The following is a 17,262-nucleotide window of genomic DNA, read 5'->3' as shown; positions in this document are numbered from 1 at the left end:
GGCGGGGGGGAGGCCCCCGCCCGCCTGCCTGCGGTAAATCTGGGGGAGGGAGCTCTGCTCCGCCCAGCTGTACGCCGATCGCCATAAAGAACCATGGAACTCCGCTGGGAGAAGTTCTACGCTTTCACTAAAGCAGGGATAAACGCTGATTTTGGTGGTTTGGGGGGTTTTTTTGTTGTTTTTTTTTTAAGGTTGGACTTGATGATCTCAGAGGTCCCTTCCAACCATGGTGATTCTGTGATTCTGTGATTAATTATTTTTGCTGCTAACACACCATCCCTGGTTGCCCTTCCAACACCATCCCTGTATTGCAGGGCATTTTTTTTTTTTTTTTTTTTTTTTTTCATCCTTTCTAGACAGAGGAGGGCTCCGAAAGATATTTTTTTTTTCTTCATTTTTATTTCCAGAACCTGGCAACTTCTCTCTCGCTTTTTATAGTTACTCATTTTGTTTATTTACTTAAAAACATTTTCTTTCATTGGGGGAGGGGGAGGAGAATAATTTGTTTTTATGAAAGAGAAGATGAAAAAAATTAGAAGTTTTGAGCCAAAATCATCAATTTCTGTCTTTCTGGTGTGAGTAATAGTGTCCAACAGAGCTCCCTTTTACCATGTTCTAGAATATTTATTTTAGATAATGCACGATTTCTTTTTCCTTACTTTTTCCTTAAATTATACATCATCTCAAATATATATTTCCCTTTCACATGATAAATTCTACTATACCAAGATTAATTTTGCTGTTGTATACAACTGCAGTAGAGATCAGGGCAGCCTTTGAGCCATGCTTTAATATTCTGCTGTGTGCTAGGTTTTACAGGCAGAACTACTGCCATCCCCTTGGCTCTGGGCGTTACATGCATCAAGGCCATATAACCCTCAAGAGAGGGCAAAGTGACTTTGCCTAGTAATCTCTCGCCTCCTTTCTCTCTTATTTCATCACTCTTTTTTTTCTCTGTGTTGTTTAATTTCTCTGTTTATCCTCATGCCACTTTTCTCCTCCATTGGCTCTCTGTTACACTGGGGTTTTGATGTTTCCGTTTAAACTTAATTTCTTATTAATTCCTGTGTATTGTCCCTTTAGTGATTCCAAATATGCCACTCTTTCTCTAGTGAGTAAATCTATTTAGTAAGTCTGCTGTCTGGGGTCCTGAGTCATTCTGAAGGCCCCAGCTCAGGGAAATTCTGTTTCAATAGATACTTCACTTGAAAATCTCCAGAAGCATATGAGATTTAAGCATACGCTTAGAAATAAGCATTTGTTTGTGTGCAGCCCTGCCTAAGATTCTTTATGTTGTGCAGAGTAAGTGTAGAACAGGTACAAAATACAAATTCTTCAGGTTTGTTCTTTTTTTAAAGAAGGAATGGGATTAACTGATGACATAAGCCAGCAAAGAGTAGAGCCCAGTGCTTAGAAGGAGCCTGTTCCAAGGCTGGGGATTGCAGAATCAGGCTCAGTTCAGGAACACATCGCGCTTGCTTCTTCCTCCTGCTGCAAATGATTTCTGTCTGTGGAGGAACCCTTCATTATTTACGTAGGAAAAAGAACCCTTTACAGAAACTGAATGCCCAGCAAACAGCAATGGAAAAAGACGACCTGAATTTCTGACTCCAGCCATAAAGAGCTGCAGCCTCCACATAGCAGCAGGGGCTTTACCTTCAGGGGCATTAAGAGAGCCTCAAATAGCCAGGGTTCCTCTAGCAGATTGCAGTTTATTTAGGGGGGGCTGTCAGGCTTAATTAACTGATATTTATAAAGGGCTTCAAGATCCTCAAGTGGGTGGAGTTTATAATGAAAGTATTGGGCCCAATCCTGCATTTTATTCATGCTGTGAATTTCGCTGTTGTTACTGGAGGTAACTGAGAGCACAACAAAGCAAGAAAGGGTCAGGGAAATTGTGTGTTTATTCTGAAAGAAAATTTTCTCTCTCACCACTCGAGTAACTTCTTTTTTTCTGTCCTGCACATCATATGCCTGGATCTCTAAACCTTCTCTGTGTACAATCTGTTTGAAGCCTTTCACACAAGGCAAATTGTGAGTCCAAGTCCTGATTTGTGGAGGATGTGTCCATTTAGCACAGAAAGTGGCATAATTTCTTTACTGAAGTGAGGAAGAATTTTCCAGGGATTTAGTGGAGCCAGAATTTTTCCCCATTTGAATGAGATTTCCCTCCTTTCACTCCCAGCTGATGGTCACTTTAAAGAAAGAGACATCCTTGTGGCTGGGATGATTCCGAATAAACCAGAGCTTACCAGTTCTGTCGCTGGCTCTGTACTGAGACCAGTATTTCGTAGGAGCTAGATAAGGTTATTCATGTTTAAGCTTGCACACCTTTTCCATACTCCAGGTATGTCTCTCTTCACCTCAGTTTCCCCATGTGTAAAATTGACATGATGCTTCATTACTTTACATGAGAGCCATGAATATTAGATGCGCAGCCAAGCACTTTGTGATAGTTGGGTGGAGGATGCAGAAGAGTGAGGTGTTATTAAGTTTTGCTGGTGCAGTTGAGGCAGCCTGTGCAGACTTCTTGTCTTCTCTCTTAGTCTTTGAAGACAGCTTTCTTGGGGACAGCCCTGAGGGTGTCCAGACTGGCAGTGTCCACAGCTGTATGCTGGGCTTGATGCAGTGTCTGTGTTCTTGTTCCAGATGTCCAAGACCAGTGCCAGCCTTGGCAACCTGCTGAACATTAAGACAGAAGGAGATGGCAGCCAGTCTGGGGCTGGAGAGCCAACACAGTACTTGGGCAAAGCGGTGAAGGCACTTGTCCAGGAGAAGCTCTCTGAGCCATGGAAGATGTACCTGCGCCGGTAAGGAGAGCGTGGAACTGGGAGTAAAGGGATAACTGTTTCCTTTGCAGAGTGTCTGGCTCATTGGTTCACACTTGAATGCAGAGTTCTCTTGAATTTAAAGGCCTAATTCTGTGATGTGCTGATGAAATAGCGGTTGTCCACATAGAATTATTTTGCTAAGGGATCTTGAGAGCCAGCTGTGAGCACAGATCTACACGTGGTATTGATAGCCTGGACTTCACCTTAGTGACTTCATGTCCCCAGACTGCAAGGGCAGGGGACCCACGGCAGCTTGCTCTTAGCGCTGAACTTCTGTTGGACCATGTTTAGTTACTACACACAGATCACAGAAGCCTTAAAATGCTTGTTGTGGCATTTTTCTCTCATCATAGGAGCAGGCCACTGAAACAAAATAGGAGTATGAGGGGTATGGGAACTGGGATGGTTTCTGCTGGGTTTGTTGTAGACAAGGAGGCTTGAAAGGAAAGTGGAACAGATACAAAACTCACCCACACAGACACATGCACGTACACGCCCAGACAGACACAGGCTTTGAGCGTGCACAGACACCCAGGCAGACACGCGTGGGTCTGTGCCCTGACACACATCGCTGCCTACAAATGCCTGTGGACGCTTCGCAAATCACAGACTTCAATGGAGAAGACTGGGAAGTCTCCTGGTCCATCTGCCCCTGGCCGGTGTGAGATCCTTCACTGCAGTCTATTTGCATTTTGTCCAGCCTAGTTTTAATTATGCCAAGCAGCATGGCTATTTTCTTGTCTCTGGGAGCATTATTCTACTACCTAATATGTTTCACTGTCACAAATTTTTTCATGGTATGCTGCCTGAATTTCCCTTTTTGTAATTTTACTGCAGTTCTCCTGCTTATAGCCCCTTGAACCACAGCAGATAATTCCTCTCTGCAGTTGGAGTTCACCCCCTTCAGATAGTCACAGACTTTTAGCATACCATTTAACCAAACTTATTTACTTCCTTTAATCTGACTTGGTAAATTAGTCCCCTCAGCCTGCTGATCGTGTTGTTGCTGTTGTGGTTCTTGCTCTTCCCTCAATGGGTGCAGAATTGGGCTGCCATTCCTGTATCACCACTCCAGACATAACGAGCTTCCTGCCCCCATAGACACAGCTCCAAATTGTGCTGCCTTGTTTGCATCTATACTGCGTAATGTATATGGGTCCCGTTTACCATCCGCTGTTACGCAGGGTTGCTTTTAATGGTGCTCTCACAAGTCCCCTCTGTATAAAAACACCCCCAGCCCCCACATGTATTAACTCTGCATTTCCAAATAATGCCTCTTGTTTTCTGAACCCACTCCCTTCTCTTGCAAGGCCTCTCGGTGTTATTTTTCTCCTCTTGCACTGGTGTTGCCAACTCCTCCCAGTTTAGTATCTTCTGTGAATTTCATTAACACGCTGTTTACTCCTTCTCCTACATTACTAATGAAGATGTTAAATAAGCTCAGACCTAAGTCATCCTTGCAGCATTCACAGATACCTCCTCCCAGCTCAATATGTTGCTGTTTGTCATTAGCCTTTGTTTACGGTCCTTCAGCCAGTTTTCAATCCACGAGGTAGCATTCACATCCAGGCCAATTTGAATTAATTCTAAGCATATGCGAGACTGTATCAAAATGCTTTACTAAAATCCAAATATATTGCATCCCTTCATCCACTAATTTTGTAATTCTATCAAAAAAAGCAATTAAATTTGTCTGGCAAGATTTATTCTTTATAATCCTGATGCTGTTTATTGCTTATGGTTCCTTTATCCTCTAGATGTTTAATGATTTTCTCCTCCCTCTTAATATTTGTTCCATTACTTTACTGGAAGGAGAAGTTAAGACTAGAGGTATGATAATTGCCAAAGATCACTTGTCTTTTTTTTTTCCCCTGAAAGAATCAGTACCTAGATTTTTTTGATTTTTTTTTTTTTTTTTTTTTTTTTTTTTTTTCTCTCTCCCCATACGATACACAGCATTTACCATCTTAGAATAATAAGCAGCTGTTCCAACATCCATTTGCTATTAATGGCTTTTGAAAAAGAGGTATTTGAAAGCGCATTTTAGGTCTTTTGGGCTTATTTACATTCAGTGTGAAGTTGGTCCACTACTAGCAATATTTTCTGGGAGTTTAGGATTGCCTGCTTGGCACATGTGTAAAAGGTGGAATTGCTTATGTTTCTGTTCCTTTCTTAGGCACTAGTACTGCATCCATCATTAAAATACCTTAACCTGTTTTGTCCATTCTGTATGGTACTCCTATTTACCATAGTCCTAGAGGCATACGTAGGTTCTTAATGCTTTTGTCAAGTCTATTATATAAAAAACATGAAGGTGTGCCATAGTTTGCTAATCTCGTTTCTTCTCCATTATACCTTTGTGATGTATGTTGTATGTTGAACTCATGGCTAGCAGTGTGGATGAAATTTGAATATTATGTGTGAATGCATTCTTCTGAGTTATCCTTTGCTGTTTATTGTTTCACAGTGTACCTAATCGATAGCCAGCCTCCCCCACCCTACACCCATTCTGGAGGGAGCCATACCAGCGTGGAGGGAGCCATATCACCTCCTTCCTCTGGTTTTTCTGCATCCTCTGATTTCCCCGCAGACCTCCCACTCCTGACAGCATGAGGTGCTCTCTGTACTTATTGCCCAGGGTCCCATTGTCCCAGCCCAGGAAGGGGCTTTTCTCATATGGCAGACCAGGCTAAAAGCTCATACAATACACAGGGTTCAGTGGAGACAAGAGAGGGATGAATTGGCCCCCTGTGTTCAGACTCCTGACAAGATTTGCTGCATTTCTCAATGCCAATTGTCATTTCACTCTCAGAGGGAAAAGCTTTGTCTCTTCCCCCTCCCTCTGCCCCAGGAATCGATATGGCTTCTACAGAGAACAGCCTTTCCCAAACAATGCTTCGTCCCTTAGGCCTTGTCTGCACTAAGAAAATTGGTAAGCTTTTTTTTTTTTTTTTTTTTTGCCAATTTCCTAGTACCTCCCTCTCCTCTGTGACTTAAAAGATAGGAAATAGTAATGCAATCAGTTTATGAGTTAATTTCCATTGCACTTCAGGACATACATCATCCAGACTGGTTGATTTGTGCATATTTATATTTTCCAACCAGTCCCCTTATCTGCCGTTCTAGAAGGTCTTCATTTTATCCCTAATTGTCTGGTTTGTCTTTAGTTTTCCCATTCAAATCAAATTTTATAAGACAACAGCCGTTTTTGACTCATCACCTCCCATTTTTATCAGACCTTCTTTCCAAGTACAATACCTCTTGTCCCTGATAAAACAACCCCTTACCTTGCAGTAACTTGGTTTCTTGCCTCTTACCACACTCCTGCTTGCCTTTATCTTCTCTCTGCAAGCCTTAACTGACTGCATGTGTTCTGTATCCACTGACCTTCCTTCTCCAGTACCAGTTTTTTTCCTTTACCCTCGAATTGCAAAGAGTTCCCTCCTGGGACCACACAGGCTGCTGTTTGTTTCTTGCTTTCCTGCTCATCAGAGCAATTGTAGTTTGTTGTATCTTAATTATGCGAGATTCCCCTGTTAAGTTTCAGATCCTTCCTGCCAATGTTTTGTACTTGATTTCTCGATTCCCTGTGACTCTGGAGTTTCCAGAAATCACATGTATTTGTGCTACTGTTATTAAATCCAGAGACTCTCAGCAGTGGATGAGCAGTGAAACCCTGCTTAGTTGGTTTTGCCCTCTTGACCGTTTCCCCTGAGATGATGGCTTTTGCTCTGTTTTTTGCATTGCAGCAAAATTGTTTCCTCTGTACTTCAGGGATTGTGCTTTTCAGTATTTATCCATAGGAGGCTGTAATTGCTCTATAGGCAATGCTTCACCTCTCCCATCTATGGGACACCCTGTTGTTTCGGGGTGGGGGCGGGCGGGTTCTGGATCTAGAGTCTCTTGAACCACTGTTGTTTCTTGCCTTTTGCTACTCCCAGTAGATTGAAACAGAAAAAACCACAAAAAACCTGTAATGTTTTAGCAGTGTCCCCTTGGTCTGGATTTCCCTTAATTTTCTAACCTTTGATCATTCCTCAGAGCTTTGGCTTTTGTACATGGGGCGCTCAAGAACGCTAATGATTTTCATCTTTTGTTTCTGAGTAGTTCTGTATTTGGCTCCCACTAAAAGTGAATGGGAGTGTCTCGGTCAAGTTCAATTGGAGAGAAATTAGGTTCTTGTTCTGTATGTTCAGATCTATAGAGCAGGCAATAATCAAGCAACAATACCAGCAGTTTGTGCAGCAGGGACAATGACCTTAGAAAACAGAATAGTAGTAGAATTGAAAAACAAAGAAAATACGACTGTTCCAGCACCATGTCTCTTCTGGGGCTTTCCCTAAGATGCCTGTTTGTTGTCTTTGCCAGGTTTGGTACCAAGGATTTCTGCGACGCACAGTGCGACTTCCTGCACAAGGTGCATTTCCACTGCGTGGTGGAGGAGTGCGGGGCCCTCTTCAGCACCCTCGACGGAGCCATCAAACACGCCAAGTGAGTCCAGAGGCCTGGGAACCCCACAGACCTCCACCACACACACGCTGCAGGACACGAGACCTTACTGAGTAACTCTGTTCAAGAGCAGGAACGTGGGCAGTTCTAAGGGCAGCAGCTGGGGCATCTATGTGCTTCCTGTGTGCTCGGCTAAAATTTTTGCAGAACACTAAGTGCTCTTTAATTTTCTTTCACACTAAATGCACTCAACTTGTGAAAAAGAGGTGTCTCTCACAGCGTTAGCAAGGCTGAGAACTGGACATTCGTGTTTTTCCATAGCCTGCTTGACAGACTATGTGTTAAAGGAGACCCATATTTCTCACAGCACACAAATACACTATACAAAGAAATAGGAAAATACGGGAGGGAGAGGATCCTGTAAACCCAACCATTGTCACAGGATGCGGCCGTTTTGTGGAATAGACAGCTCCCTATCAGTGCAGTGTAGAAGGCATTTTATTGTTCTTTGTCTTGTCATGACAAATCTCTTTTAACAAGTTTTCCCTAGCCCTAGTTTATATGGTTTTATTTAAGAGGTTCATATGATGTGGATAAGGATCCTGAAATGAAGCAGTCAAACTGTCCAGCAACCTCCTCCTCACCTTGCCATGTTCTGTATTGTAAACCCTTTGTCATTTCACACCATTTTGGAAAGTTGTAGGCAGCCCAGAGTTTGGTAGCCAGAACTGCAGGCAGATCATCTGGCCTGTGTTACAGAGACTGTGTAGCACGCTCAGAACTCCAGAGGACTCTTGGGTGAAGAATGGATTTCCGATGTGCTCCCGCTGTTAGAGTGAGGGGACTAGCAAAGAAAGGGTGGGATACTGGAAATTTTCCCTGTTGCAGATTTCTACAGAGCAAAATCTGCAGGTCAAAACCACGCCAAGTCCCTTTTAAAGGCAGTGGAAGATTTGCCCCAGTAAGGAATGAATAATGCCTTCAGTAGCTGGTCACCTGACTGATTCTGGAGGGGTTTAAAGGGAAGGAGATGATGCAAATTTTAAGACAGAAAGATCTGTCTGCACAGTGGGTCTCTGGTGTTGGGTGGTTCCCTGTGGTTTGCTACTACAAACTACTGGCTTCTCACAACAGCCGTGGGCAGCCGCCCCCGGAGGTGTATTGATCTCACTGACTGCAGAGAATCTTCCATCTCTCTGATTTCAGCACATTTTTTTGCACCTTTCTGTCTCCACCCATCTTAAACTCTTCTCTTCACAGACAGCCTAGGAGGTCCCTAGTCTTTCCACAAGTTTGCAGAGCCCCTTTTTGTTTGCAGACTCCTGCCACGTTCTTGTTGATGTTTAATCAAGTTACATGCAATGGTCAAGAATTTATGTCTGAATTACACTGTCTTTTTGCAGTTTTCACTTCCGAACTGAGGGTGGAACTGTGAAAAGTAACTCCGAGTCTCCCTTCTCCACTGCTACTGAGAATAAGGCTTCGCTGGCACCTTCATCACCATCTGCTACTTCTGTCACCATGGCAAGTGCTCCTGCCCTCGACGTGTCCACTCCAAGTCCAGCTGCTGTGCCCTCTGCCCCCACACTGCTTGCTTGGAAGCAGCTGGCTTCAACCATACCCCAGATGCCTCAGATCCCAGCATCAGTGCCTAACCTGGCAACTTCACCCCTGGCAACGACTTCCCTGGAGAACGCCAAGCCTCAGGTCAAGCCCGGATTTCTCCAGTTCCAGGAAAAGTAAGTTATAGATGCTCCTTGGCTCCTTATGTCCTCTCCAGCCTTGCAGTCCCCTCTTTACCGCTCCTTAGAGCTGCAGTACTACATCTCCACATCTGTACTCACCCACAGAGACCTTCTGTCTAGAAAGAACTCCAGCCTTACCTCACAGAAAAATTATTTCTGTAAAGTCCAGAAAATAGCTTCAGTTTTTCTAGGAAAAAAAAACAGGATTTTTGAGTACACTTAGCAGCACTTTTAGGTACAAGTTTAGAGGAGAGAGAAACTTGCTGACATATCACTGAAGTCTTTTTTTTACGCCTCATGAGAGGTGAACAGAAATGCGTGCACCTCTGCAGTATTTTTGACACATGGCTACAGAGGAGGCACAGCATTATAAAGTTTTCAGTGTGACACCTGACTAACCCACCTCCAGATCTTGCTGTGAATCTGAGACTATCATGAGTTTCTGCAGCTGAGTGAAAATCAGTGGGCAGCTGAGTGCTCAGTCATGCAAAGGTGAGGTGTTCCTGCAGCAAAGTACCCAGCACTAACCAAGAGTAGATGTTCAGATTGCTGATGAGGAAGCTTGCTGGAATTCTCCTGGATCTGTCCCCAGCGAGCTCTGTGACCTTTTCCTAGGAATGCCATCTGTAACTCAGTATTACATAGTTTGGTTTTTAAAACGAAGACGACTGGGGGTCAGATAGTTGAGGGAGCACAAGTGCTTGGACTCTGCCTTACCAGGAATGGGTCTCTCAGCAGCTCAAGGAATAGGGAGCAATTCTCTCACTTCAGATTTGTCAGAGTTTTACTGTCCTGGCTGAACTTCTGTACAAGTCTAATGAGTCTCCTTGAATTCTGTTCCTCTGGTTTTGTAGTGTTAGTTTACAAAGTAATTCTCAAGGGAGGTGTCTGGCAGAAGGTAATGTACCTTGCTGAACTTCTTTTAAAACATTAAAGAATTTTCACAGTGTTGTGATGATGGTGTTATTTCTGTTACGCAGAGAGAGAGAGGCACAGAAGTTATGTTTTATGGGAGGACATGGGAGTCCAGGATCAAGTTAGGCATTACACCTTAGTTATTCAGGCTGGTGGAGTATAAGTCTCTGGGTCATATATTGGGAGTAATTTGTCTGCTTTCAAATAAGTGTTTTAATTCTGTTTCACGTGTCTGAGTAGGAATCGTTGGGTACAGTGCTTGGGAACCAAGAGACCAGTGTTCAGCTGCCTCCAATCTGGTCTCTGTTGGTGCAGCCAGAAGTCCATGGAATGGGTGGGAGGAGTAAGGTACCAAAACCATTTAGCTGATTAAATAGGCCATTCCTGATTTTGTCTAATGAGGGGAAGCCCTGGCGCCTTGCAGTGTGTGTGGCTGAGAGTTTCATTCAGTTACACAAAATTGAGATGGGAGAAACTCTCTGAATCCATTGAGGTAAGTACAGGCAGAAAGGGAGAAACCACATCCATCCAGCTCTTGAGAGAGCTTTAAGCTGGAAGACTACAGAACCCAGCATGCCTCGCTGTGCCCTAATAGTCTTGATCAAGAAGCACTAGCTTGGTGGGACCACAGTAGTGGTGCCAGCATCGATTTTACTCAAGAGGAAGGTGGCTATGGGAAATACGTAGGCCATGTTTGGAACGGAGGCTTCAGCTGGGCTCCCCTTGAATTAAATTTTGGCAAAGAAACAAATGTGTGAAATGAGTGAAGGTGATGATTGGGTTTTGGATGTGTTCCAGCGATCCCTGCCTGGCAACGGACTGCAAGTACGCCAACAAATTCCATTTCCACTGTCTCTTTGGGAACTGCAAATATGTGTGCAAAACCTCTGGCAAAGCAGAATCCCACTGCCTGGACCACATCAACCCCAACAATAATTTGGTGAATGTGCGAGACCAGTTTGCTTACTACTCCCTGCAGTGTCTCTGTCCGAACCAGGTAAGAGCCGTTTGAGGCAGGGTCCAGCCCGAGCGTGGGGGAATGAATGGGAAAGGGCAAGTAGGTACCCAATAGGAAGTGAGGCTGTTTCATTCCTGGTCTAACTGCACAACCATGGAAAGGTCTTTATTAGTGTTCTAGCAAAATGTTTTATTTAATCAGATTTGAAAATTTCACTGCTTTTATGTTTCTTTGACTTGGGTGGAGTGGGCAAGGCAGCTGGAGTGATGCAAGAGACACAGGATGAAGTAAAGTAAAAATCTGTGATGAATACCAGGGAAAGCCGTGAGTTAGGCTTGGGATAGTTCAGTGTAGAACAGTGCAATACAGAATATGTGACAGCAATACCAAGTACTCAACAGGGGACAAGTTTGCACTGTGGCTTGTGGAAGATAAAATGGATGTGATGTGCTGTATCAGTTCAGGGCTCTCTCTCCTGTCTCAGAGGGACAGCGTTAGTAGCAAGCAGATGAGAGTGCATTTGTTTTAGATATGCTTAAAGTAACCTGCCTGTTTGCTCCTCTCCAGCACTGTGAATTCAGGATGCGAGGGCATTACCACTGTCTTCGTCCTGGCTGCTACTTCGTGACTAACATCACCACCAAGCTGCCCTGGCACGTGAAGAAACACGAGAAGGCAGAGAGAAGGGCAGCCAATGGCTTCAAGTATTTCACCAAGCGAGAGGAGTGTGGCAGACTGGGTGAGTTTTCCTCTCTTTCCCCTGTCACCTTTCTCAGGTGGTCTGTCCCATGTCCAGGCTAAGAATGCCATGAGTTAGAGCCTGTGAGTCAGGATTAATATGTATTTGGTCATTAAAGCACTAAACAAGAAATGGAACAAAACAGAAAACAGTTGCTGATCTGCCTGAGTTGAAGCATTTTTTCTCAAGTAGACCCAAGTTAAATGCACAAAAACTGTAATATAGAGGGGGTTTTTATATGTGTGTGTATATATATATTTGTCTGGAGATGTAGCTTCCCCTTTGTTTTTCCTTTTTATCTAATTGTCAAGGCCTTTTTTGTTTAGTTGGGGTTTTTTGGTACTTTGTAGTCTTTGGGGCCTACTGCTTGTCTTGGGTGGAGTTTAAGGGTGCCCTGGGCACACCTGGAGTGAAAAAAACCCCAGGGGGAGTGCCTGCTCTGATGAGTGCCTTGTGTGAAGGTCTTCCTCTATCAAGGAAGTTGCTGCTTTGCCTGATTCCAGGTGGCTTCAAATGAAACTTTTGGGTTTTGGCCATTGCCAGTGCTGCATAACGAAAGCCAAAGGGCAGATAACCAGAGATAGTGATATGGAGCATTCAACAAACTACTCCCTTCTCCTCCAGAGCCATTCTCCACAGCACTTGTGGGCAGCAGGGAAGGCAGTGCTGTCCCTTTGTGCCAGCCTCCCCCCAGCACCCGGCCTAAGCAGACGCCTGAGATGTGGCACAGGCTCAGACTGGGGTTGCCCACTTGCCAGAACTGTTAGCAGCAGCACAGCACTTACTGAATCTAAGTGTCTCTAGTGTAAAGCTGGTAAAGAAACACAACAACAGAAAGTAGACAGCTTTCCTAGGGGGGAATCTAGAGCTGTAACCTGGGGCTCTGGACTGGGGGGAATCCCTGAGGATGGTACCTCCAGCAGAGCTCTGTCCTGAACTGCCTGGGAGTCACTTACCCTCATAGCTGTGTTTTGGCTTACCCGTATCACAGAGCCAGTCCTCCTGTCGCTCCTGGTTGGAACAAAGGCTGAAACAAAACAGGGTTCACAGTAACACTTTGGGTGCTGTTCTCTCCCATTGCAGGGAAAAGCCACACTAACCAGAACCAAACTTTTATTTTCAGGTTTGAATACAGCAAGAATTTGTCCCCAAATGGTAGCTTGTTTGTGGTAACCACGGTAATGAGTGTCAACACGCCAGGGCCAGTACTTACCTAGGTCTCATTTACACATGTCAGTAGATTGGGCAGTTGCTGTTATTTACTCAGCGTGAGGTGTTTCAGGTGATAGCAGGGGCCAGACAAAGCAGGACAGTGATATATGACACGCAGCCTACACGGGTGCCCTGGCAACAGGCGAGCCTTCACCTGCCCTTTGCTGATACTGTTTCGGTCCCGCCAGCACTGTTTGTTCTCCAGCCCAAAGAACAGCACAACGTGATGGGGAGGGCAGATGAGGTGGGGCTGTGGGGGAGTGTGATACCTAAACAAACATAAACTTGGCACGCACATAAAACGCTATCTGGGAGCTAACGATGGGCTGGGTGATTGGGGAGCTGTTTGGCAGCAAGGCAGCTCCAGGCTGCGCATGTGTCAGCAGTGTTTATTTTTGGGAGGGATGTGGTACATGCATCCAGCAGTATGTACACAGGCCTATAGGTTGGGCTTGCCATGCAGTAAACATACATTTAGCCAGCACTTTGTGTTTGCCTGTGTGGATACAGGCAGCGTTATGGGATGGGGCAGCTGGATGTGTTCCTGGAGGTGTATATGGTTACACCAACGTGTAAATACATGTCTTCTCTGTGCTTTTTATGTTGCCTATGTATATATAACAGGTGCAGAAAGCACTGGGCTGCTTTAAGGGCTGTGAATGTTTCTGAACAAACACACACGATAGATTTCTATATGTATGTACATGTATAAATATATACATGTGTGTATGGGTGGGGAGGGAGGGAGAGAACTATGAAAAATACGTAGGTATGTCAGCAAAGGTTGATGGGTGTAGATAGGTGATGGGTAGAGGAGTAGAACTGAGCCAGTCTGTACCTCTGTGTATAAGGGTATGGCCAAGGGATGACAGAGAACAGACAGAACCTGATTATTGATATAGCTGTGCTTTAAGTGCAACCAGCCATTGTTTATCAGCTATAGAATGTAGCTGTTCAGGATTGTCTGTTAATGAGATACACGCAGTCCCAGCATGCACGGACCTACCCACGAGGAGCAAAATGTGTCAAGTGCTGTGTGCCAGAACCCATATAAATTGCTTGTTGTTTAGTAGCTGCCCCTATTACACAACAAATTTGGACTGGCAATAAACACCTCCTGGATCATTTTTATCTGACCAGAGAGCATACACTGTCCAGAGCTACAGCTTTTAAGAGACTGCTTTTCTGAGAGCACAGTTAAAGGAAAAAAAAGATAAGACAAACCTTTCATTTCTAATCTAATTATGACTGTGTATTTCTGATTGTAACTTCTGTAATACAGTGAAATGTCTTGGGTTTGTTCTCTTTGTAAATGAAAAGGTGCTAGCTAAGACTGGAGAGCGTTAGGCACTACTAGATCTAATGGTGATGTACCTGTCTTTATAACGAAATGAAGAGGGATGGGACTAGTCTGCAGCTCAGGATCACTTCTTAAATCCATGTACACTGTAATCCCTTCTTGCAGTTGCTCAGCAGGCAAAAGATCATGTTGTTTTTTTCATGGATCCTGAAGAACCTGAAGGTGAAGAAGAAAGTCATCAGAAATCCATGTAGCAGCAGCTTTGTCCCAACTCCCAATCGTCTTCCCTACAGTCCCTGCCCCTCTTGGTTCCTTCATGTACTACATACAATGATTTTGTGTCTTTAGGTTGCAAATACAACCAGGTGAACAGCCACTTCCACTGCATTCGAGAGGGCTGCCAGTTCTCCTTCCTGCTCAAGCACCAGATGACATCCCACGCTAGAAAGCACATGAGAAGGATGCTGGGGAAGAACTTTGATCGTGTTCCTACTCAGGTGACTCACTGGTTATTTGAGTTGTTGGTCCCTTTGGTTGCTGTAGAACTGCTTTAGTGCCAAGACACGTATGCAGACTCTTAAGGATACATGTCTGCACTGGGGGATGCAGGTGGGATATGCCAGTTCACCCAGTCTGGCTTTAGCTGGTTGGATTTCTACAGTAGGAGGAAAGATGATGAAGCCTAAACACGGAAGCATTACTTAGTGTAAACAGCTTTTCTTTGTGAATTATGGAGAAAAAAATAGAGAAAGATAAAAATACTCATATTTACAACTTGAACTCCCTGCTCTCTCAATATACACCAATTGGCTTGTTAAAATTAAAGTGCTTAGGATGTGGAAGAATTGAACATTCTGGTTAAAGCAACATTTCCTGTTGCACTTAAAGAATTATTTGCTGCTTCCACCTAGGATGGGAGAACTACCAGTCTCGAAATTTCCCTTATTGATTTGGAGTTAGTTTTGGGGCACTCCTTGACCTCTCTCAGGAAGAAGCAGAGCAATGCAGTTGCTTCTTTTCTGACACATAACTGAGAGCAACTGGCAGATGAGGTTTGTCTGTCTCGTGAATAAATTGAAGAGTTTCAACTGCAGCACTGAGTTGCTGCTTAGAATGGCAGCAGTCCTGCAGTCTTCTGCTGCTGCTTATTCCTTAGTTGCTTTAACTTCCATTGACTTGGGAGATGAAACAAGCTGGCTTTATTTAAATGCCTGCGACTGATCTGACCCTAAGGACATCTTCTAGTATATGAAAAACAAAAGGGCCATCTGTAGAAACAAGATGGGAAACCTCTTTCATTCCACAACATGGGAATGAGAGGTCCCTATTAGTTATTAAGTACTGTCAATAAGTTAATTGTTCAGCTGCTGTTGGATTGAATGAGTTCATAGATGCCAAGGAACCGGTGTTACTGTTGTGGTAGTCTTTGTTCTGAACGCAAAAAGCTTAGGTACAAGAATCAAACTTAGGAGAGATTTAACAAATACATTTGTCTTCGCTACTCAGCAGTACATGCTGAGTCTAGCCCAAGGAATTTTAGTACGTGCTGAGCAGAAAATGCTAGTTCTGACCTCCATCTCCTTTCACTGGCAATCCTGTGTCAGTTCAGCAGTGGAGAAGCGGTAATTGTGGCCTGAGCAATTCTGGGAGCACACTGTGCTCAGCCCAGTTTGTCCAGCAAACAACAAAACAAGGATGAAATCACAAATCAGCATGTGGCAAACCTAACCAAATTACTGTACTACCATTGCCTTCCTGCATTTAAACATACTAACTCATTCCTTAGTGCTCAGTAGGCTCTTAGTGGTGTGTTTGGATAGATGTGGCTGTGGGTACCTACCCATGGCACTCTCCAGAGACCACTCCAGGCCACAGCAGCCATGTGTGAACACGGCGTACAGCCTCGTCACTGGTTTCAGCCTCTGTTCCCCTGGTGCAATGTCTCAGCACGCAGGCACCAGGACAGTCATGTTGGTAGTTGTATTTCCAGTCTCTAAATGCAGCAGGACCTACACGGTAAGGTAGTAATGCCAAGATTAACACCTCCTGTTGTTGAATGCAGCAGAATCCACACACCAGGATCCTGGTGCCAAGATTAACACTCCCAGCCTCTGAGCACATCACAATTCACATACCAGGACACACGTGCCAAGTTTAGTGCTCTGAGCTCCCAGTGAAGGAAGATTCGCGTTCCTGGCCACAATGCCATGGGTTCCACTCAGGAGCATGTCCCAGCTATCCCTCATGAACTGTGGTAGAGAGAAATAAACGTGCAGACAGATGGTTTTGGTCTTGGCATCTTGCTTTTGGTGTGAAAGTCCCCATCCTGTTTTCTTGCTGCAGGTTATTGGCCACACTCCAAGAAATGAAAATCTCCCCCAGGTTGGCAGCATGGCACCCAGCCCAGCCTCATCAGGAACCCCAGCTTCCTTTCAGGGACCCCCAAGCATGATGGACACTGAAACAGATGAGTACATGGATTACACTGGCTGTAGCCCTGGGGCTATCTCCTCTGAATCTTCCAATATGGACCGCAGCTGCTCCAGCACCCCAGTGGGCAATGAAAGTACATCAGCAGGTAAGAGAGAAGGGAGGGTGTGTGACATGGGTCATCAGTTGCCTGCTCTCTCAGGAGATAAACTCATGAAGAGGGGCCAAAGGACAACTGCACCTTAAAACATAAACTGTCCCAGCTTCACAGTAGCGCCTCGTACTAACCTACTCCCTCCATCATTTGTGAGGAGAGATCCATCAAAATGTGCATCTCAAGCATCCGTGAACTAACAGCGTATCTTTTTTCTCCCCTGAAGAGAGGTTTTTAGCCTGTGTCTTGGAGTTGAATCTATTTTAATAACCAATTTTTAAAAAAAAAAAAAGGAAAAAAAAGTTGTGGGCTTCTTCTGTACTCGACATTTCCCCTGATGTCCTTTTGTATCTCCTCGTGCTGCATCTGAAGTCAGGCACTGCCCTATACTGTTGAGGTACAGAAAGATTGTACAATAGCAAATATTACATACACAGGGGAAAAAACCCTACCACATATTGAAAAATCAACATCTAAAAGCAGCTCACTGAGCTCCCTTCCTCACGCAAAAACTCTTGTTCCACTTTGT

The 17,262-nt window shown here is 44.5% G+C and overlaps 1 protein-coding gene across 3 annotated transcripts in view; it reads left to right on the top strand.

The window, feature by feature from the left end:
- CASZ1 (castor zinc finger 1) overlaps positions 1 to 17,262 on the top strand; it is a 211,432-nt gene that overhangs the window by 183,584 nt on the left and 10,586 nt on the right. For all 3 annotated transcript variants that reach the window (XM_014941481.1, XM_014941483.1, XM_014941482.1), the window contains 7 exons: positions 2,650 to 2,810; positions 7,200 to 7,322; positions 8,684 to 9,019; positions 10,739 to 10,937; positions 11,466 to 11,637; positions 14,498 to 14,646; positions 16,493 to 16,727. In XM_014941481.1, coding sequence (XP_014796967.1) covers positions 2,650 to 2,810; positions 7,200 to 7,322; positions 8,684 to 9,019; positions 10,739 to 10,937; positions 11,466 to 11,637; positions 14,498 to 14,646; positions 16,493 to 16,727 — 1,375 coding nt within the window. The remainder of the gene's footprint in view (positions 1 to 2,649; positions 2,811 to 7,199; positions 7,323 to 8,683; positions 9,020 to 10,738; positions 10,938 to 11,465; positions 11,638 to 14,497; positions 14,647 to 16,492; positions 16,728 to 17,262) is intronic.

This window comes from Calidris pugnax, unplaced genomic scaffold, assembly GCF_001431845.1.
Source record: "Calidris pugnax isolate Ruff unplaced genomic scaffold, ASM143184v1 scaffold82, whole genome shotgun sequence".
Lineage (NCBI taxonomy): Eukaryota > Metazoa > Chordata > Aves > Charadriiformes > Scolopacidae > Calidris > Calidris pugnax.
This window is presented reverse-complemented; position numbering and strand designations above follow the sequence as displayed.